Source organism: Narcine bancroftii, chromosome 3 (genome assembly GCF_036971445.1).
Source record: "Narcine bancroftii isolate sNarBan1 chromosome 3, sNarBan1.hap1, whole genome shotgun sequence".
Taxonomy (NCBI): Eukaryota; Metazoa; Chordata; class Chondrichthyes; order Torpediniformes; family Narcinidae; genus Narcine; species Narcine bancroftii.
In genome coordinates this window covers 134,548,000-134,570,081 of record NC_091471.1, presented here as the reverse complement: position 1 = coordinate 134,570,081, position 22,082 = coordinate 134,548,000, and the positions used below count along the sequence as shown (strand labels likewise).

Genomic DNA, 22,082 nt, shown 5'->3' with positions numbered 1-22,082 from the left:
ATATCTTTCGGTTCACTGGATATCTCCGCAAATTTAAGGCTCTGGCAACTTTCTCGTGGATGTAGCTGTCAGTACTCCCTGAGTCTATTAGACAGTCAAGAGTCTAACCATTAACCTCCCCCTTCATAGTCGATTGTTCCAGTCCGTAACATCCCCAAGCTTTACAGTCAATTGAGCTATCACAGGGGATCTCCTATCACCATCACTTGAAGTCGATTCAGCCTGCTCGTCTGAAGATTCCCCCTTTTCACAGTTGTCTTCCATTCCTGCAGCTCCAGGATGCATTTTCTTGGTACTTCTCTTCTTTTTATCAATGGGAGTACTTCTCACCTTACACGCTTTAGCGAAGTGTCAGTTTCCCACAATAGCTGCAGGTAGCAAATCAAGCCGGGCACTTCTGTCTGGGGTGCCAGCTCTTATTACAGAAGTAGCATTTTTCAGGAGTTCGCCTTTTTCTTTCAGGGTTCCACACTACTGGATGTTTCCTTTTCAGTTTGTAGCATTTCACTGAACCGTATGGTACTTCTCAGTGTTTTGTCTAGAGTGACTGCCTGGTCATAGGTTAAGGGCTCCATCTCCAGCAGCCTCTGTCAGAAGTAACTGGAGTCAATCCCGTTGACATCACATTCGTTTGCCAGCGAGTCGAGGGCCAGTGAATAGGCAGCATCACTTTCCCCAGGTTTCTGGTGTCTAGTCAGCAACTGGTGTCGAGCAAGCACCACATTCTATGGGGCTGCATAGTAAGCAGTCAGACATTCCTGGGCTATAGCCAGAGTGGTAGCTCCTTGCGTTACGGAGAAAGGGATCTCACCCAGCAGAGAGTTCATCAGGTGGCCCCACTGTATCGCCTCATCGACCACATTGTTTCGAACCATGTAGTAATCGAAACAAGCAATCCAGTGGTTGAAAATTTCTCTGGCCCTCGGGGCAGACTGGTCAATTATCAGCTGCTCTGGCTTGAGTGCTGCATCCATTTCTGCTAATAAAATTGAAATGCCAGTTGATGAAGAAGACAAAGACAATGTGGTCAAACACTAATCATTGCTTTTATTAGCAGAAACTCATGGTAAAATAATGAAAGACAATAGGTGCATACACAGTTATACCCAAGGGGAATGTCTTTAACAGTAGAGATAATGCACAGCCAATGTTAGTACAGCAAGGCTTACCAGAGGGGAGACAGGCAGCTTGGCAGACATTCACCACACATCCCCTCTGCCTTCCATAGTGACCCCTCTTTCTGTGACTCCCTTATCCACTCATCCCTCCCCTGCCATCTTCCCCTGTGGCTGGAGGAAATACCACCTTGCACCCACACTTCTTCCCTCACCACTATTTGGGGCCTCAGTCATTTCAAATGAATCAACACTTTTGTGTATCTGCAGGAGTTATTTACTGCATCCAGTGCTCCCTTTTTGGCTTTCTCTACATCAGAGAGACTGGGCGCAGACTGGGAGATCACTTTACTGAGCATCTTCGCTCTGTATGCATCAGTGACAGGGATCTCCCAGTGGCCAACCGCTTCAGTTCCGCGTCCCAATCCCATGCTCATAAATCTGTCCATGCCCTCACGTACTATCCCACCAAGACCACCTGTAAATTGGAGGAACAATTGATTTTCCATCTGGGTGTTCTCCAACCAGATAGAATTAACATTGTTTTGTCCAGTTTCTGCTTGCCTACTTTGTTCTCCCTCCCTTCCTTTTCCCTTTGTCCTTTCCTCCAGCTCTCCAACTCCGTCCCTCTCCATTCAGAGCCATCCTTGCCTCTCTCCTTTATCCACCTATTACCTCCTGCCTTTGGGACTGTGGTCTCCCTCCTGCCCCTCCCACCCTTCCATTGTTCAGACACCTTCTGACATTTTTTCATACCTTAAGGGCTCAAGCCATAAATGTAGGCTATGTATCTTTCTCTTTGCTACATATAGTTTCACCAGCTGTTCTTCCAGCAGTGTTTACTTCAACCAGTGTCTGCAGACTTTCATGCTTTACTTCTTTTCCCACCTAACTTCTTTACACTGCCTGCACCCTTTCCCTCTGGTCTGGCAAGCCTATGGGTGAATGACGCCTATCTGGTGTAGGCTTCATGGTTAAGAACTCCATTGCCTCCAAACTCGAAAACCTCCCGACAGGCCACTCAGACCGGATCATGTCCATGCGACTCCCCCTTCAAAACAAGCATCGCATCACCCTCATCAGTGTCTATGCTCCAACCCTCCAGGCGGAACCAGCAGAAAAGGACAAGTTCTACACTGATCTGCACAACCTCATTCAACGCACCCCTACAGCCGACAAGGTTGTCATCCTTGGCAACTTCAACGCTCACGTCGCCAAAGACTCAGAAACCTGGCCAGGAATCCTGGGCAAGCATGGTGTCGGCAAGTGCAACGACAACGGGCGCCTCCTGTTGGAGCTCTGCGCAGAACAGCGGCTTGTCATCACAAACACCGTTTTTCAGCAGAGGGACAGCCTGAAGACTACCTGGATGCTTCCCCAATCCAAACACTGGCACCTCCTGGACTACGTCCTGGTGCGAGAAAGAGACAAACGAGATGTGCTCCACACCAGGGTCATGCCCAGCGCGGAATGCCACACTGACCACCAGCTTGTTCGCTGCAAGCTCAACCTTCACTTCAAGCCAAAGTCCAGGAACAGTAAAGCCCCCAGAAAGAGGTTCAATGTTGGAAACTTGCAGTCAGACGAAGTGAGAGGAAACTTCCAGGCAAACCTCCAAGCAAAGCTTGAGGATGCAATCCGCCTCACGGACTCATCCCCTGGAACCCTCTGGGATCAGCTGAAGACTGCCATACTGCAATCCACTGAAGAGGTACTGGGCTTCTCCTCCAGGAAAAACAAGGACTGGTTTGATGAAAACAACCAGGAAATCCAGGAGCTGCTGGCAAAGAAACGAGCTGCCCACCAGGCTCACCTTGCAAAGCCGTCCTGGCCAGAGAAGAAACGAGCCTTCCGTTGCGCATGCAGCCATCTTCAGTGCAAACACCGGGAGATCCAAAATGAGTGGTGGACTAGCCTCGCCAAACAAACCCAGCTCAGCACGGACATTGGCGACTTCAGGGGTTTTTATGAGGCTCTAAAGGCTGTGTACGGCCCCTCACCCCAAGTCCAAAGCCCGCTGCGCAGCTCAGATGGCAAAGTCCTCCTCAGCGACAAGATCTCCATCTTCAACCAATGGTCAGAACACTTACAATCTCTTTTCAATGCCAACTGCTCAGTCCAAGAATCTGCCCTGCTCCAGCTCCCTCAACAGCCCTTAAGGCTAGAGCTGGATGAGGTCCTCACCCAGGAAGAGACATATAAGGCAATTGAACAACTGAAAAGTGGCAAAGCAGCAGGTATGGATGGAATTCCCCCCCAGAGGTCTGGAAGGCTGGCGGCAAAACTCTGCATGCCAAACTGCATGAGTTTTTCAAGCTCTATTGGGACAAGGAAAGCTGCCTCAGGACCTTCGTGATGCCATCATCATCACCCTGTACAAAAACAAAGGCGAGAAATCAGACTGCTCAAACTACAGGGGAATCACGCTGCTCACCATTGCAGGCAAAATCTTCGCTAGGATTCTCCTAAATAGAATAATACCTAGTGTCGCCGAAAATGTTCTACCAGAATCACAGTGCGGCTTTCGCGCAAACAGAGAAACTACTGACATGGTCTTTTCCCTCTGACAGCTCCAAGAAAAGTGCAGAGAACAAAACAAAGGACTCTACATCACCTTTGTTGACCTCCTACACCGTGAATAGGAAAGGGCTTTGGCAAATACGAGAGCACCTCGGATGCCCCCCAAAGTTCCTCAACATGGTTATCTAACTGCACGAAAACCAACAAGGTCGGGTCAGATACAGCAATGAGCTCTCTGAACCCTTCTCCATTAACAATGGCGTGAAGCAAGGCTGTGATCTCGCACCAACCCTCTTTTCAATCTTCTTCAGCCTGATGCTGAAACAAGCCATGAAGGACCTCAACAATGAAGACGCTGTTTACATCCAGTACCGCACGGATGGCAGTCTCTTCAATCTGAGGCGCCTGCAAGCTCACACCAAGACACAAGAGCAACTTGTCCGTGAACTACTCTTTGCAGACGATGCCACTTTAGTTGCCCATTCAGAGCCAGCTCTTCAGTGCTTGATGTCCTGTTTTGCGGAAACCTCCAAAATGTTTGGCCTGGAAGTCAGCCTGAAGAAAACTGAGGTCCTCCATCAGCCAGCTCCCCACCATGACTACCAGCCCCCCCACATCTCCATCGGGCACACAAAACTCAAAACGGTCAACCAGTTTACCTATCTCGGCTGCACCATTTCATCGGATGCAAGGATTGACAACGAGATAGACAACAGACTCGCCAAGGCAAATAGCGCCTTTGGAAGACTACACAAAAGAGTCTGGAAAAACAACCAACTGAAAAACTTCACAAAGATTAGCGTATACAAAGTTGTTGTCATACCCACACTCCTGTTCAGCTCCGAATCATGGGTCCTCTACTGGCATCACCTACTGCTCCTAGAACGCTTCCATCAGCGTTGTCTCCGCTCCATCCTCAACATTCATTGGAGCGACTTCATCACCAACATCGAAGTACTCGAGATGGCATAGGCCGACAGCATCGAATCCACGCTGCTGAAGATCCAACTGTGCTGGGTAGGTCACATCTCCAGAATGGAGGACCATTGCCTTCCCAAGATCGTGTTATATGGCGAGCTCTCCACTGGCCACCGAGACAGAGGTGCACCAAAGAAGAGGTACAAGGACTGCCTAAAGAAATCTCTTGGTGCCTGCCACATTGACCACCGCCAGTGGACTGATATCACCTCAAACCGTGCATCTTGGCGCCTCAGAGTTCGGCAGGCAGCAACCCCCTTGGAAGAAGACCACAGAGCCCACCTCACTGACAAAAGACAAAGGAGGAAAAACCCAACACCCAACCCCAACCAACCAATTTTCCCTTGCAACCACTGCAACCGTGTCTGCCTGTCCCGCATCGGACTTGTCAGCCACAAATGAGCCTGTAGCCTACGTGGACATTGCGCCTCAATAAATCTTCGTCCGCGAAACCAAGCCAAAGAAGAACTCCTAACACCCCCTCAGGGAAGACAACAGTATCCATGATGACTTCATCTGTGAGAAATGCATCTAACTCCAGCTCCAATCCCCTGGCTTGGTTTGTCAGGAACTACAGCTGGATGCACTTCTCACAGATGAAGTCATCAGGGAAACTGTTGGCTTCCCTGACTATCCACATTCTGCAAGAGGAGCATGCCCCTGTCTTGGTTTCCATTTCCACTATCTATGAATTAAAGAAGAAAAATAAATAAGATAAATACTTGTGGCTCCCTGCAGAATCCTTTTTGTTCCTTGGTAGGGTTGTCCTCTGAAACCTCTTGAGCTAAAGCCTCAACTCCACATCTAACCCTGGCACGCTCGCATGATGACCGCTCACATGATGGCTGCTCCGCTTCTACCAATCTCCTATTTAAAGCAGCTGACTCTCACGATCTCTGATGTATTCCTGTTCGCGCCAATCTTAAAAAACAACTTTGGCTCAAAACATCGACCATTCTCCTTCTCCCACTAATGCTGCTTGACAAGTTTAACTACATCATCTTTTTCTGTGTGTATTATACAAGCTGTATCTACAATTGACAGTTGATAGTGAGTTTATTGTCATATACATTGTACAATGTACATATGCACCAACATTCTTACTTGCTGCAATTGAACAAGTACTTTTCAAACTACAATAATATACTTAATTGGATTAAAAAGAGACAATACAAAAAAAAATTCAGTTATCAGTACAAAAAATGTGACTGGTTGGTGTAACAAGGGCAGGATCAAAAGCCTGATAGCTGTTGGGAAAAAAACTGTTTTTCAACTCGGAGATGCTGGTCTTTAGGCTTCTGAAACTTCCACCCAAAGACATCAGTGAGAAGAGGTTGTGACCAGTGTGACAGTGATCCTTCATGATGTGGACTGGCTTCTTGATACATTCAATTAATTGAAGGTAAGAGATGTGATGAACCTGGCTATATTTGTTCCCCTCTGGAGTTTTCTGTTTTCATGGTTAGTTGAATTCCCAAACCAGGCTGTGATGCAACTACTTGTTTCCTTTAAACAAACTTTCAAAGGAACATTAGTCTTCTGCAAGTTATCACAGAGTAATACTAGAGTGTATTTTAGAAAATTAATGCTAGCTATCAATATTTTTATTATATCTGACAGCGTACAGTATAATTAAAAGTATAAAGGTTATGGCTACCAAATAACCAAGACAGTTGCTGTAGGTTCAGAGGTTCTAAAACTCCATCTTGGAATAGGGTTCGAAACCTTAACTTAGATTTTGCCAAGCAAGGCTCACTCACATGATGGCCGCTCACATGGCCGCCAAATATCTAATTGGCCCACCCAAAAATTAAGTACATCCCAACAAAAAAACTTTCTGGACAAAGGTCTTGTCCACCTTATCAGCAATGCTCTGTGTGTTGCCTGGATCCTCAGTCAGACAAGGGCAGCACACTGGCAACTCTAGTGACTTCGGGTTCAATCCTGACCACCCGTGCTGTCTGTGAAGAATTTACATGTTCTCCTTTGACGCATAGGTTTGCTCCAAATGTTCTTGTTTCCTCCCACTTCCACAAATGTGTTAGATTATTGGTACCCTGTATAATAAATTGCCATTAGTGTGGTAGAATCTGGAGGGAGTCAATGAGAATGTTAGGAGAATAAAAAAAATAGGATTTGTGCAAATTATTTATTAATGTTCAGCTTGAATCAGAGGGCAGAAGGCCTGATTCCATGCTGTATGACTTATGAATTTATGGCTCTGAACTTGCCTACGCAGCTCCTGAGAAATAAATTCAACTAACTGCAAAGCTGCATTCCCACATCACCATGTGACAAAAGTATGCAGTATTTTCAAAGCTTCTGGTCGTCCATGACATTCAGCAGCATTAAAACATGAAATAATCAATTAAAATAATACTTCAACATTTAATCATTGAAAATACTACTCCATGCCTATGAACTATAGTGACAGATTGACTGGGAGGAACTTGTCAGCAAGTTCAGGAATTGTGCATTTAGATACCCCTACAAAGTCTTGCTTGCATTCAATGCTTAATTCAGAACTTACTTCAAAATATAATATCAATAATACTAGGAAGTACCCATGTTAGACTGATTCTCGCCATTAATCAAGATCCATGGTAAACTGCTTATTCACAGGACATTGTGTTCAAACTGATATCAACGAGTTAATGAAATCAACGTTTCTGGTAGCTGTAGAAGTTTTGGCTTGGCTGCATGTGATGATTTCAGCATCTGCCTGCAACACCAGTAACACTAAATTCAAAGCCCTTCGCCAGGCTTCAAGCTTGATGGTGACATTATCATGGACCTTGTAATTAAGAAAGTCTTCATTTAGACCAATATAATCAGACATGTTTGTTTTAGCAAGATTTACACTGTTTCTTGACATTTCTGAGATAATAGGAAATAATGCAACATCAGTGTGAAGGCACTTCTGTACTTCTGACAAAGCATCCAGTGGTGTTACATACATGCCTGTATTAAACATGGCAGCCACAAGATACTCAGTTAAGCCATCAGCCAAGGACTGTAAGATTTGTGATCTATACAATGTGGTTGTATCTGCAAACCATGAAGAATGATGTGCGTCAACAAAATTCTTTGCTTCTGATATTAGCTGGTTTAGATGACGGAGGCATAAAAGTTCAGTGGCTCCTGCGCCAGGGAAGATTCGTCTCTCACGAAGAGCATGGTTTAAACGGCATACACAAGTCCAGAACTGGTCTTCCATTGTCTGCAGTTTGCAACTTAAAGGGCTACAAAGCATTATTGTAAGTACAGCAGTTTTAACTGTATTTATCTGCACAGCAACTCTATCTTCCAAGTTTGGTGTATTTTTTGTTTTCCAAAAACATAAATGTGCTCCCGTTCCCACACAATTTTCATTTATTTGTGTAATGTAACTTACAGTGATTGCTCCCATCACCTTTGCAAAGTTCTGAATCACAGAGTCTTTCACTTCTTGAATTATCAACATTTTTTCTTGCATACACTTGTCCATTAAATATGGAGATGCTATTCCTTTTACAAGAATTAAATTAATGTGAAATGCACGAAGTCTATCTATTGCTGTATCTAACCATTCTTCTTCTAAACTTTGAGAAACATCCTTTATTGTCTCTGTAACCACAGTAATATTTGAGGCACGACTGTAACCTGGATGATGGTACTTAGCAGTCAAATCTCCATTTATAAATATAGTATGCAGGGGCAAATTTTCCAGCAATTTGACAATCATGGATTGCTCTTCTGAGATGAATGCAACAAAACCTGGACTAACACCAGAACAGTACTCAGGCAGTCCAGGAAAGAAATATGTAACCAGCATCCCAACATCCAATTCGGGAAGAATTCTGCAAGAAGCAGCTTCTACTCCAAAATATTGAGTCTGAATTCTATATGCTTCAACTGCCAACAGCATCATCTGCTCATTACCATGGCTCAAGGATAAAGCCAATGTCATAAAATTGGCATATTCAGTTGTAGACAAAAAGGGGTCCTTTTGAAAACTTGATAAATCCAGTAACATGTCTTCTTGTGGCTTGCTTGCAGTGGCCGCAAAGTGCCGGCTCATCTTTAGTTTAAATTTTGATTGTTTATGCATCGAGTTTTCTCTTCCTTGGTCCAAAGAGACACCAGCAATTATATGACTTGAAAAACATCTCATAGAGGAGGCATTTTCGTTGTTTTTTATGGAACTGCCTTGAATTGATGACTGAGTTGCTCCCTTTACTGTTTCATCCAAATGTATAGTAGAGAAACTCATGGTACATGATTTACTTGTTATTGAATTCTGTTTACAACACAGGCTCTTTAAAATGCTATCAATGGATATCTGATATGACTTTAGTACCTCAAAGCAATTTTCTAGTGCTTCATGTATCACAGTTATGATGTCTGGAATGGGAATATCTTGCTTTATACAATTTTGAACAGCTTTACTCCAAGATCCAGCAAGGAAAAGGAGGGTTGTTGTACCTGATTGGTATTGCTTGTGTTGTGCCTGTACAGCTTCATTCAACAACTGTCCAACTGGACAATCTAGCTGTAAATTCTCCAGAAGTCTGAATGCAGAACAAATTACAGCTGTTTCTCCAGTAGTGTCATCCACAATGAACTTGTAGCACTTTTTGAAGCCAAGCAATGTTCTGCCCGATGCAGCCACTGCTGAGATCTGCTCCAGACCCAAGTGAGATTTTCTGTTTAGTAACCCGCATTGCATTTCAACAGACTGTTAAAAAAGAAAGTCAAAAATATTTCAGTTTTGTAATCATTTTGTAAATTTAATCATCTTTGAAATGAAAATATTTACTGCTAGAATACCAATAAGCTCAGTGAAAATTTACTTAAGAGCTCATTTGTCTACTCTAAGATCATTAATTTCTCCCATTTTCCACTGCTTTGCTCTTCTTAAGTCAATGTTTACTGCCAGATTTGGCTACTCTAATTCACTCATTCCAAAAATCCCTTATTCTATGTTCTGACCTGGTCATCTAAACTCTGGTGTTCAGGTGCTAATAATTCAGTCTTTCTCACCTATGACCTGTGTAATTGATCTAAACGATCATTCTTAAATTTCTTCATGAAATTTCCTGCAATCTTTAAGATACCTATGGTCAATTCTGTAAGCACTGAATTTACATGTTTTGCCTTGTTGAAGGCATTATTGAAATACACATTGTTAAAACTGCTTACACCACTTGTGATGATAGTCTGATCCATCGCTGCACAGAGCTAATGATGTTGCTCTAAAGCGAATTAATTATTCTAGCACAAAAAGCCACAATATTCAAAATTAAATGAGAAACTCAAAGGTGATAATCTGCATTGAGCAACAGGTGCAACAGAGCAACAATGAAATATGACAGCATGGAGACTAAGATATAATACTGTACTATGAAGATTACAAGTTCAACATATTTGATAAAATAGCAAAGGGTCTGAGCTTCTCTACTGAAGATGAAAAAAAAAACAAAATAAGTCAATCTATTAAGTAATTTAACAATCATTGGAGATTTCAGTCATTTAAATGAAACCAGCAAATGACAGGTGCATGGAAAATTACAGTAAATAAATAACTCCTTGCTTATCCAATACATTAAAAGCCTAATTAGATAAAATGGAAACAACTTATATGTAGATTGTTTCAATATGGCAAAACATTCAAATAACCCAAGCACTTAAATGACAAATTAAACTTCTTTATTCTTCTGTCCAATTAGGGAGGGAATTTTTATTTGAATAAAGTCAACCGAGAGCACAGTGACCAAAAAGTAGATACAAATTAGGAACATGGAAGAAGCCAGAACTTGAGAAGTAAATCAAAGGTTTTTGAGATAGGTGGACATTTAAAAAAAGCATTAGTGGAATCTATTTTAAATTATTTAAAAAATAATGCATTGTCAAATCTCTAGCAACAGATGAATATGACAGTGCAAATTAACATGTAGGCACAAAATTTTGAATGAGCACAATTTTAAGTAGCATGGAAAATGAAAAGCTAATCAGGAGAATTTTAGAACAATTACAGAAGTTACAAAACCTCCAGGTACATTAATTGGTTGTGTAAGGTAAAAACATCATGAGTTGGGACCGGAGAAGGAGTCACCCAGTACTAAGGAGTAACAGGATGCAGGTGTGACCTTGTACGCTCAAGCTAAGTGTGGCAATAACAAGCTGATGAGCAGCAGACTAACAGAGAAGGGTAGCAACAGCTTATTCATTGGACAATGTAATGGTATGATAATTTACTAAGTGCGTGTGCTGGGGTATAAAAAAAACACCACTTGCTGATATCGTTAGAATGCGCCTTCTCCAACTAACACTGTTAGTTGCAAGTGTTATAATCCGGTAATAAAGAACCTTGATTTCGACTCAGTCTGGTGTCTGACTCACTCATTCTCGAACAAAGCAGACCAAACAGTTGGCATGGGTTTCATGAGCCTTCTACTATGGTTTATCACTAAAAAAAAACAAGATGAAAATTTTATAAAAAGATACAGGTGATAAATAAAAATAGTGGGCATCTGTGATGGTCCATATATATGGCCTGAAGATCTTTTTAAGATCAAGACTTTAAGTTGCAAATGATGGATTTAAGTTTCAAAGGCCAGGGAATTAAAGTTTGGCCACAAATCAACATCTGGACTGGGATCAAAGCTAATTAATTCTTAACCCTAAAATGGAGGTAACATTTATTTATCCAGTATCAGATATCACCAGCCGAGAGACACAATTGCAAGTAACTCTCTAGTTTAAAAGAAAGAGAATAGAATAATTAAGGAAAATACAACCTAGCTGGATTATGGAAAAGAGGCTTTTTTTTAGATGTGGATGTGATTAATAGCTTTGAAGGGATTCAAAGTTGCATAGGGATGGTTCATCATAGCCAAGGTAACAAAAAAAATCTGTAGCTGGTAATTGATTTTGTTGCAGATGTGGAAACCTGATCAATTACAAATGTACAATTCTGCATGTCATATTTAATAAACAATAATATTCAATAACTTGAAATAAAATAGCAAAGTTTGCAAGGATAAGGGGGTTAAGAATGAGATTTTTCCAAGAGGGCTGATACTTGTCAATTTGTAGTGGGGGGCAAAATACTTGACGAAAGACAACTGGTAATATCTACAAGGAATTAAGAGGGAAAGTAAATGGTGAAATGGCTGCATCAGTCTAGTATGGGAACACCATAGACCTGAGCATAAAGCCGTCCAAAATGTAGTGGGCACAGCCCAGGACATCACAGGCAAAGCTTTCCCTTCCATTGAACACATCTACAGGGAACGCTGCCATTGGAGAGTAGCAGTAATCAAGAATCCACACTAAACAGAACACGCCCTGTTCTCACTGAGAAGGAAAGAGGTATAGGTGTCACAAGATTCACACCACCAGGTTCATGACCAGCAGCTACAGCACCCACACTTAGACCCCTGAATAACAAACTCAATCTGAGATTTATTTAAGGACTCTTACTTTTGTACTTTTTTTTCCTCTCAGTATTGCATAGTCAGCTTGTTTACATTTCTTTATTTATTTACAAGTGTATGTTGTGTTCAGTTTTTTTTTGCTCAACCAATAAATGGTAATTGTGCTTTACCTGCAAGAAAAAAGAATCTCAGGGTTTTATGTATGTCATGTATGTATTCTGACAATAAATCTGAAATGAATAAGGCAAGAGATTAGGTTGAACCATGACAAGAAAATTATTTCAGGGCTAGGGCATTAGAAAATTCAAAGAGAAATCTTACTACACTAGAGGAAAAGGCGTAAACCACATGAATAACTGAATAGATTAAATTGTATGACAAAATCTCATTACCCTCTTCTCTCTTCACTTGTTGAATACACTGGAGATAGACATAATCTGGTTTGTAGTGGAGAAGCAAAACTGGAAATAACTTACTTACATGAAAAATTTAGTGGTGAGCAGTTCTGGCAATGCTTTAAATGATGCAGACAAATCCGAAATAGGATAATTAAATCTATTGTCGGCCATGGATCTGTATTTGAAAGGAGCATAGCTGAGGGATGAAAAAGACATTGCAGAGCAAGGCAGTAATTACTATAAAGGGAATGTAACATTAAAGTGGCAAAGAAAATAATGATTAAGCAAAAAAGATGAAAAAGTTTTATCCAGCATGAGGGACAAAATTTAGAAAGCTCAAAAGCAATTAACTCAAGTAAGATGTCTTTCCAGGTATTAAGTGGGGAGGTTGTTTTTGGCTCTGTTTAAGGAGTCAGAGGGAAAAGGGGAGAGAGAGAGAGAGAGAGGGAAGGAGGCATGGGGGAAAGATGGAGGGGTGGTCTAACAGAAATCTGAGAAGTCGACGATAATGCCATCAAGTTAAAAGGTGCCCAGATGGAATATGAGGTGATGTTCCTCCAATTTGAGGATGCTTTCAGTCTGGCAGTGCATGATATTATGGAAAGTCATGTCAGCAAGGGAATAGGATGGGGAATTGAAATGATTGGTCACTGGGAGATTCCTGCTGTGGTAGAGTAGAGCCGAGGTGCTCAATGAAGTGATCTCCCAGTCTGCGTCCAGTCTCTCAGATGGAGAGGAGACCTCAATGGGAGCACCAGATGCAGTAGATGATCCCTGCAGATCCACAAGTGAAAGTGCTGCTTCACTTCGAAGGACTGTTTGGGGCCCTGAATGGTGGTGAGGGATGAGTTGTGGACACAAGTGGAACCTCTCATGATATTGTGTAAGAGTAACAATCTAAATCTCAATGTGGACAAGACAAAATGATCATGGACTTCAAGAGGACCAGAAATCACTACCCTCCACCACACATCAATAAGTCTGTCATCGAGAGAGAACACCAAGTTCCTTGGAGTCCACCTATTATGGACCTATTATGGACACACATATTCTCACTTGTCAGGAAGGCACAACAGTGACTGCATTCCTCAGAAAACTGAAGCAAGTCACCATCATGTCAACCTTCTCCAGGAGCTCTATCGAGAGTGTCCTGGCTAGCTGCATCAGAATGTGGTATGGTTGTGGCAGAGAAATTGATCAGAGTTCAATCCACAGGACCATAAGAGAGGATCAGTGAAGTCTCCCTCGCCCCCATCGAAGTGATCTACTGGGATCGTTGTCTGAAGAGGCCATCCAAAATCGTTGAGGACCCCTTTTAGGTCACACACATCTTTCAGCTGCTCCCGATGGGAAAGAGATACAGGAGTATCAGAGGCAGTACCACCAAGGTGTCAAACAACTTCTTTCTATGGGCAGTGAGAATGCTGAATGGCCAAAGGAACTGCAGGCACTATCCATGAGACTCTCATATTTACAGAACAATATTTATTTATTTGTATATATGAATACTTGTTCTGCATATATTGTTCATCTGTTTATTTTATATCTGTAAACACACCAAAATGCTGGAGGAACTCAGCTGGTCTTTTCCGCAACTATGAGATAAGATATATTGCCAAAGTTTTGGGCCTGAGGCTATCTTCAAGGAAAAAAAATCAGAAAAGGCAGAAGCAGGATATATCAGAAAGTCTTGGAATTCAAACAATGGGGGAGAAATCCAGACCAACAAAAGGTTGGACATGATAAGGGACTAGGTAGAAATTATCAGGACTGTTCGAAGAGACTGGGAATGGAGAGACTAAGGGAAAAAATGGTGGGGGGGGGGGAAGGGGTTAAATGAAAGCCAGAGAACTCGATATTAATGCCATCCGGATTGGAGGATGCCCAGTCAGAATATGAGGTGTTGTTCCTCCAATTTACGTGTGGTTTCAGTCTGACAGTTGTGAGACTCTGACAGTTGTGAGACCCTGGACAGACATGTCGGCAAGGGAATGGTATGGAGAATTGAAATGAATGGCCTCTGGGAGATCCACGCTTTTGTGGCAGGCAGAGCCTCGGTGCTCAACAAAGCGATCTCCCAGTCTGCGTTGATGCCTGGCTGTGTCTGAATGTTTTGCACTAAGGAGCGGAAAAGCTGTTTCATTCGGTTGTTATTTATGCCATCAGAAGATAAATAAATTGGACTCTCCTGCAGTCACAGAGAAAAGTGCAAGGGAGGAATTGCTGGGGAGGGTGCAGACCCTGCGGACGGGGGGTAAAGAAAGAGATGATGTGTCTGGTGGTGGAGTCACGTCGTAGGTGGCGGAAACGCTCGATTTTGCATCTGTGTGGTCTTATCTGTGATTAGTTCGCTCTTAAAGGGCATTAGGCGGCGCTTCTTAATACGCATTGTGTCTTTCACGGCAACCGGACCAACAAGGAACAAAGTATTTGACTCTCAGCAGAAAGGTAATTCTACCTCCTTCCAGGAAGACGTGCAGACTTGCTTTCCCGCTGACTGGTAGTGCTGACCGGTTACACCGATTAACTAAGACATGCAATCTTAAACCAGGTAAACCCACGCTTTGCCAGGGTGCACGACAGATCCTCCCATCACAACATTACCTGCCTGGGGCTGGCAACCTACTCCGGTTAACACGACGCCGCAAGCAAACGATCAGCCGCCTCAAGAACGGAAATGACGCAAATATTTTCATATTAAATTTCACCGTCAGAGTATTAATTAATAGTAACATATAAAACCGATCCAAATCAAAATCATATCTGTTTTTTGCTAATTTGTTTGTTTTTTAAAAAAATCCTTTCTGCGCTTGCGCACTGATCAGGCGGTAGTTTGAGCGGGTTGCTGCGAGACGGAGAGCGCGCCTCTTGCACAACCAAACATGACGTCGTTCGGAGCCTCGAAACAATTGGTTGAAGGCTGTGCGTCATCTCGGATTTAATGCCGATCTTTATGTCTGGATGGGCAGTTGGAGTGTCAGTTACGTTGACGTCAGAGCGCTGTTGCGTAGTGTGATGATTTGTCTGGGAAACTAAGTGAGAGTTTGTTTACGTTGGAGAAAAGCAGTTGGTAGAAATTACAGCGTTACCGTTTGTTTTAAATAGTTTAATTGTACGCGATGGTAAGTTTTTTTTAAAAATTGAGTTATTTATTTTGAGCGAAGCAGCATGTTTTTATGTTCACGTTACTTGTGGTTTCCTTTTGTATCTGGCGCCACGTCAAATTTCACTTGAATAAAAGAATTCTTCCCAATAAGTGCCCCCATCCCACCTCCTGACTAGGCCAAGGAAGATTCCCCACTCTGATTTTGCCTTTCCTATCTTTGTTTTCGACCAATGGCTGTAATTGTTCTTGCAAAATTTAACACAAAATTGTCGATGCTTGAAATGTAAATGAAATGCAGAAAATGCTGGAACTACTCAACAGACCAAACAGCGTCTGTATAGAGAGAGAGAGAGCGAGAGAGAGAGAGAGAAAAGTCATGGTATACGTTCATTGAAAGGCCACGGACCTAAAACATATGCATTTCTTTTCACAGATGCTGGCTGGTCTGTAGGGTGTTTCCAAACTTTACTGCTTTTATTGAGACTGGGTTATCCCGAATGAGTTGTGTTTCATCTGTCAGACTGGACTACAAGGTTAGGGGGGAGTGGGGGGGGGGGGGGAAGAGGAGAGAGAAAGAGAACATTTTGTATGATGTGCAGTGTGTTGGGATGATTTTTAAAATGTACTCTTAATATTTCTGCATGTACTTTGTTTGAAAGTGTCCAAGTCAACTTAATATTACAACACAGTACAGGCCCTTTGGCCTATGACAACCATATATAACCTATTCAACATCTAAACCTTCCCTACCTCACACCCAAAACGTTCTCTTTTTCTTACAGCATGTGCCTATCTTATGATTCTTAAATGTCCCTATTGAACCAGCCTTTTCCACTACCCCAGCAATGCATTTTTTTAATTAAAAACCCTGACATCTCTCTAAATTTTCCTCCCATCACCTTATACGGATGTCCTCCAGAATTTACTACTGTTGCTCCAGGAAAAAATATGCTGATTGTCCATCCTATCTATTTGTGCCTCTCATAATCGTCTTGACTGTCATTAAGTCACTCTTTAACTTTATTTGCTCTAAAGAGAAAAGCTCTAGCTCTATTAATCTTGCCTTACAAGACATACTCTCCAATTCAGGCAGCATTCTGGTAAATCTGCTCTGCCCTCTCTCCACAGCTTCCATATCCTTTCTATAAGGCAATGAAAGGAATCTTTGAAATTTGTTCCATGTGGTCTAACCAAATTTTTATAGAGCTACAAAATTACCAGTACCTCATTACTCTTGCAACCTTGAGAGATCTATGAATTCAGACCCCAAGGTTCCTTCCATACTGTTAAGAATCCTGCTATTTCTGTCCAACTCTGCATCCTCTTTATCCTGTTGTAAGCTATGACAACCTTCTACACTATCCACAGCACCTCCAACCTTTGTGTCATCTGTGAATACATTAACCTATCCTTTCACTTCATCCAGTTCTTCTATAAAAATCATGAAAAACTGGGATCCCAGAACAGATCCCTGCAGAACTCTACTAGTCACTGCCCGCTAGGCAGAATACTACTCCTTCTGCTCTCTCCAGGCAAACCAATTTTAAGCACACAGCCAAGATTCCAAGGATTCCACGTCTCATGACTTTCTGAATGAGTCTACCATGGAGACTTTGTCAAATGCCTTACACACCACATGTACTGCCCTACTTTCATCAATTTCTTTTGTCACTTAAAAAAAAAACTCAATTAGGCTCGTAAGGCATGACCTGCCCCTCATAAAGCCATGCAAAGACTAACCCTTCTCTAAATTATTATACCACAGCAGTGGGCTGCATCTCTAGTTTGCAGAGGTTTAGAGGTTTATTTGCCAAGATTTGAAAATCTTGGCAAATATCTACAGATGTGTAGTGCAAAGTGTGCTGACTGGCTGCATCTTTCCTATGGGGACACCAATACCTCTGAGCAAGAACCTCTGTGGAAAATAGTGGAAACAGAACCTTACAGGCAAAACTCCCCACCATCGAGGAAAATTTATATAGAATGCTGCTGTCGGAGAGCAGCAGCAATCATCAAGGATCCACACCATCCGGCACATACTCTGATCTCACTGCTGCCATTAGGAAAGAGGTATAGGTGCCCATAACCCTCCATACCCTTTCTGTTCACATAGCTATCCAATTTTTAAAAAAAGATAATATTGTACCTACCTCCACTACTTTCACTGGAAGCTTATTTCACACAGATATTGCTCTCTGAGTAAAGAAGCTCCCTCTTGCGTTACACTTAAACTTTTGCTCCCTAACTCTCAGTTCATGTCCTCTTGTTTGAATATCCCCTATCCTCAATAGAAAAAAGTCTATCCAGAACTACTCCATCTATCCCCCTAAAAATTAAAAAAAAACTATCAAATCTCTCCTCAGCCTTCTACGCTCCAAGGAATAAAGACCTAATTTGTTTAATTTTTCTCTATATCTTAGGTGCTGAAACCCAGGTATCATTCTGATGAATCTTGTCTGCCTCTCTATTTTGTTCACATTCTTCCTATAATTTGATGACCAGAACTGAGCACAATATTCCAAATTTGGCCTCACCAATGACTTGTACAATTTTAACATTGCCTTCCAACTCTTATACTCTGATGTACAAAGGCCAGAATTCTAAAGGCCTTCTTCCCTACCCTACCCATCTCAGGTTCTACCTTCAGGGAACTGTGTACCATTATTTCCAGATCTCTTGTTTAATTGCATTCTTTAATGCCCTACCATTCACTGTGTATGACCTATTTTGATTAGTCCTACCAAAATGTAGGACATTTGTCAGCCTTACACTTCATTTGCCAACTTTCAGCTCACTCTTCTAACATGTCCAGATCTCTCTGCAAGCTTTGAAAACCTTCATTATCCACAACGCCACCTATCTTAGTATCAGCTGCATACTTACTAATCCAATTTATCAAGCCATCATCTCGATCATTAATGTATATAACAAACATCAACAGACACAGTACAGATCCTTAAGCAGCCCTACCTTAATTCTAGTCATTCCTTACTGATGTATAAGTATGCCTTAGGGTTTTCCTTAATCCTACTTGCCAAGGCCTTTTTGTGTCCCTTTCTAGCTTTCCTCAGACCCTTTTTTAAGTTCCTTCATGGCTGCCATATAATTCTCATGAACCCTTTTTGACTTTAGCTTCCTAAACCTTGTGTATATTTCCTTCCTCCACTGAACTAGCTGCCTCAATTCTTTTGTCAACTGCAGTTCCCTTATCCTACCATAGTTTCCCTGTCAGTGGGATAAATGTATCCATAACCCACATAAGTGTTCCCTAAACATCCTCATCTGTGCTTTTTCCTGAACATTGCTTCAAAGAATGATTTTTAAAATATAATATTATATAGTCCAGATAGGAAGACTTCTGAATTTGTATTTACAGACTGAAAAGATCAAGGTGCTTGAAAAATCAAAATTTAGCTAATTCTAAAACTGATTTATAATGCACAAGGAAATAAACAGACTATCAGTTAAATATAAATATCCAGGATATTGAATAAAGGCCCTGTTTTAACAGATCAAATAAGGATGATGGGTGAACCAGATGATATTTAAATTATATGTCCAAAGTCCTTTATGGAAAAAGAAGTGTCCTTTCCTGGTCTGTCCCATGTGTAACTCAAGATTTACTTATATGGTTGACTATTACCTCTTTTCTCCTAATTCAAAACCAACTGGGGATGGATATTAAATACAGGCATTGCCAGTGGTGTCCACTTCTATGAGCAAATGTAAAACATTGGTCTGTTTTAAATTAAACTTGAGTCTTAAAACCATACAAAATTTGTTCAGTGAATCCTAGCTTCAAAATTCTTCAATTTGTTTATGTTCATTTTCACCACAACTCTGTTCAAGTGATTCATCAGTGTTGGGACCATAATGGTTTACAGTTGGTAATTTGTGGCTCTGAATTTTCCACAATGCCATCAACTCGTAATGTCTTCTGGCTTCAGTGCAAGGAACTTTTCTTTCTGCTGATTATTGTGAATACTTCAGTTGCTTGTTGTATACCTCAAAAGCAACAGCTTCTCTAGAAGGACCTAGTTAATATTGGGTATTATGAGAACAAAAGTAAGCCTTTCTGTCCATGTGCTTGCTTCTCCTTGAATAATGTGTCGTCTCTGCAGTGAATTTTTTTTAATTTAAAAAAATTTACATTTATTTGTCATGCTATACCTGGTATAGTGTAAACAATTTTTCTGCAAGCAATCTAATGGGTTAACTCAACATTCATGCAGCCACTTTAAATAGATGAACAAGAATACAGAGTGTAGAATTACGGTGAAGGAAAGAAAAGATTTATTACAAAGAAAGGTTAGTATCATAGGTCTGTTAGTATGTTCAGTCGGTATCTTGATGACCACAAGGAAGAAACTATCTTTAGGCATTTGTGCATGATTTCACACTTTTTTTCCTTCTCTTCCATGGGATGAGATAGAAAAGAATGTGTCCAGATGTGATGAGTGTTTCAGTATGTTGGGTGCCTTTCCAACGCAGTGGGAATTGTAAATGGACTGGACGAAAGGAAGGGAAATTTTGAAATAAAGGTAATTTATGATGCTTTCAAGTAGAAGATCCCATTAGCCTGTACTGATGCCAATATCATGTGGTTGAATATTAATAATAGCTGAATTCCAAGCATAATGTAGAGTGATTGCCCTTGATATTAAATATTATTTAATTATGCTTGTTAAAGTTAGAAGTGGAATTAATTATTGCATTTTTTTAGCATTTCAACGGATAATAAAGTAATTAACTCAAAAGGATTTGGACAGTTCCAAAGGTTGCACACATCTGGCAAGTAAGGTTATATCAATTTCAGGCAGTGATTATCTGCTGGTTATAAGTATCCTTGAGCATGTCCTTGCCCTCGTTATAGATATAGATTTTGGCATTCAGCAAACCTCAAGATTAGTTATCTGGTCATTGATTTTTCCACAGTATGCAAAGTTGTAGAGAAGTATGGTACAATGCAAAAACTGCCCATTGTTCTGTGTTGCAAACTGCTTCATTTTTCTTTACTCTGAGCATCAATGGATATTTGTTTGCTAGGTAAATAATTAAGGATTATATAAAATACCTGTTGCTTATTGAAGAAAATCTTCACCTGCTGATGATCTGGTGCTGTCTACACAGTTATTGAAAGTATGTGAATGCAAGAATAGTAAAAAAACTGCCATTTATTTTGCAAATAAACAATGTATCCTATTTGATTTATACTACTTCATCAGCATAGTGCATGTCCATCACATTGTCATCATTTATATTGAGAAAGCACAGTCCAATCTCACCAATTTAGTTATGGCAGTCAACCACACTGGCTATTCTTGAGCATCTCTGAAAAATGATCAAAGAACTGAATTAAGAAGATTTTAAAACTATATAATTTTAGGAATTAATTGGGGTACTATACAGCAATATGTCATTCCTCAGCAATGTTTGAAGTTGGTGTATCTATCTGTCTGGCCTGCAGTCATTTCATTTGAATTTGCCAAAGTATTCTGTCTCTTGTGCTTGATCTATACAGATTCAAAAGATATCTGTGACCTCCACTGTTGATTTTTAAGGTATTTGCTGCAGTGCGGATGGACATGATTTGTCTGGATGTATGCAAAGCAGCCATTTCATTGGTGAATCTTCAACTGCTTGGCCTCCTTTGGAAGGGATTTCAAAGTCTTGCAAAGCATGGCATTGCAGTGGAGTGGCTTGGAGATGAGAGGGAGAGGTAACCAGAGGTGAAACTAGCAACATTTAAACTGTTCAGAAAGAAAGATTGCTGTAGTCCACGATCCGCCTTCGGAAAGTGAGGGTAAAGCCATGAAGAGACTTTATGGTGCTATCTGCAGAGCCCAGGAGTACCAGCCTTATGGTGCCATGATTGTTGCTGGCGATTTCAATCATGCCAACCTGAAAACACTTGCCATTGCTTTCAACAGCATGTAAGCTTTACCACCTGTGATAGCACAGATCTATCACCAATGTATATAGTGTGTATAGTTACAGTATCTAGACTGTGCTTACAGCGATTGGCTGAGAGCTAAGCCACGCCTACTGTCTGGGCCTTAAAGGATTGTGTCCCTAGCCAGGTCGGATCATTCCGGACTGGTCGGCCACCTGTGAAGAGCTCCTGTCTTTTGCTAATAAAAGCCTTGGTTTGGATCAACAAGTCTTTGATTCTTTCGACAAGCTCTACAATTTTATTAGCAAAAAGATTTTTTTTTTGAAAGGGATGGAGCGTTTAACTCTGCCAGAAAAACTTGATATCGACCCACAGTCAGCTGCAGCCTTCAAAGCCTTTAAGTTCTGGCTGTTGAACTTTGAAAACTTCCTGAGATTCATTCAGGTAGAGGAGGATAACCAGCGTCTAACAGCATTGCTGTCTATGGTGTCCTTGAGAGTCTACGAGAACATCCAGGATGAGACCACTTACACCGCAGCCATAAAGGTACTGAAAGAACTGTATGATCAACCTGTGAACAGAGTTCATGCCCGGCTCGTGCTTGCATCGAAGCAACAGCCCGGCGAGTCCAGCAGGGCATATTTACAAGTATTA

At 41.4% G+C, this 22,082-nt stretch overlaps 2 protein-coding genes across 21 annotated transcripts in view; one reads left to right on the top strand and one right to left on the bottom strand.

The window, feature by feature from the left end:
• Window positions 1-1,027: 1,027 nt before the first annotated feature.
• bbs12 (Bardet-Biedl syndrome 12) lies at window positions 1,028-15,473 on the bottom strand. 4 transcript variants are annotated; one of them, XR_011353715.1, is made up of 3 exons: window positions 15,034-15,473; window positions 7,178-9,330; window positions 1,028-6,130 (listed from the first exon to the last, which is right to left on the bottom strand). XR_011353715.1 is itself a non-coding variant. In XM_069925196.1 (3 exons), the coding sequence occupies exon 3, from the start codon at window positions 9,319-9,321 to the stop codon at window positions 7,246-7,248; it is 2,076 nt and encodes a 691-aa protein (XP_069781297.1). In that variant the 5' UTR covers window positions 9,322-9,330; window positions 12,512-12,625; window positions 15,034-15,473; the 3' UTR covers window positions 1,028-7,245. The 4 variants fall into 4 exon arrangements, 3 of the variants coding, with proteins under 3 accessions (XP_069781297.1, XP_069781296.1, XP_069781298.1); XM_069925196.1 differs by adding an exon at window positions 12,512-12,625 and having other exon boundaries at window positions 1,028-9,330; XM_069925195.1 differs by having other exon boundaries at window positions 1,028-9,330.
• LOC138757591 (uncharacterized) overlaps window positions 7,777-22,082 on the top strand; it is a 62,250-nt gene continuing 47,944 nt past the window's right edge. For 2 of the 17 annotated variants that reach the window (XM_069925213.1, XM_069925209.1), the window contains exons 1-2: window positions 15,304-15,551; window positions 20,259-20,330. Coding sequence is in view for 9 of the 17 variants with exons in the window: in XM_069925198.1 (XP_069781299.1) it covers window positions 19,781-19,843 (63 nt within the window). In the remaining 8 variants the exon portion in view is untranslated. Of the gene's footprint in view, window positions 7,871-15,302; window positions 15,552-15,968; window positions 16,069-19,765; window positions 19,844-19,998; window positions 20,077-20,258; window positions 20,331-22,082 lie in introns of those variants that run through there. The other 15 variants (XM_069925198.1, XM_069925200.1, XM_069925203.1 and 12 more) reach the window with 15 other exon arrangements.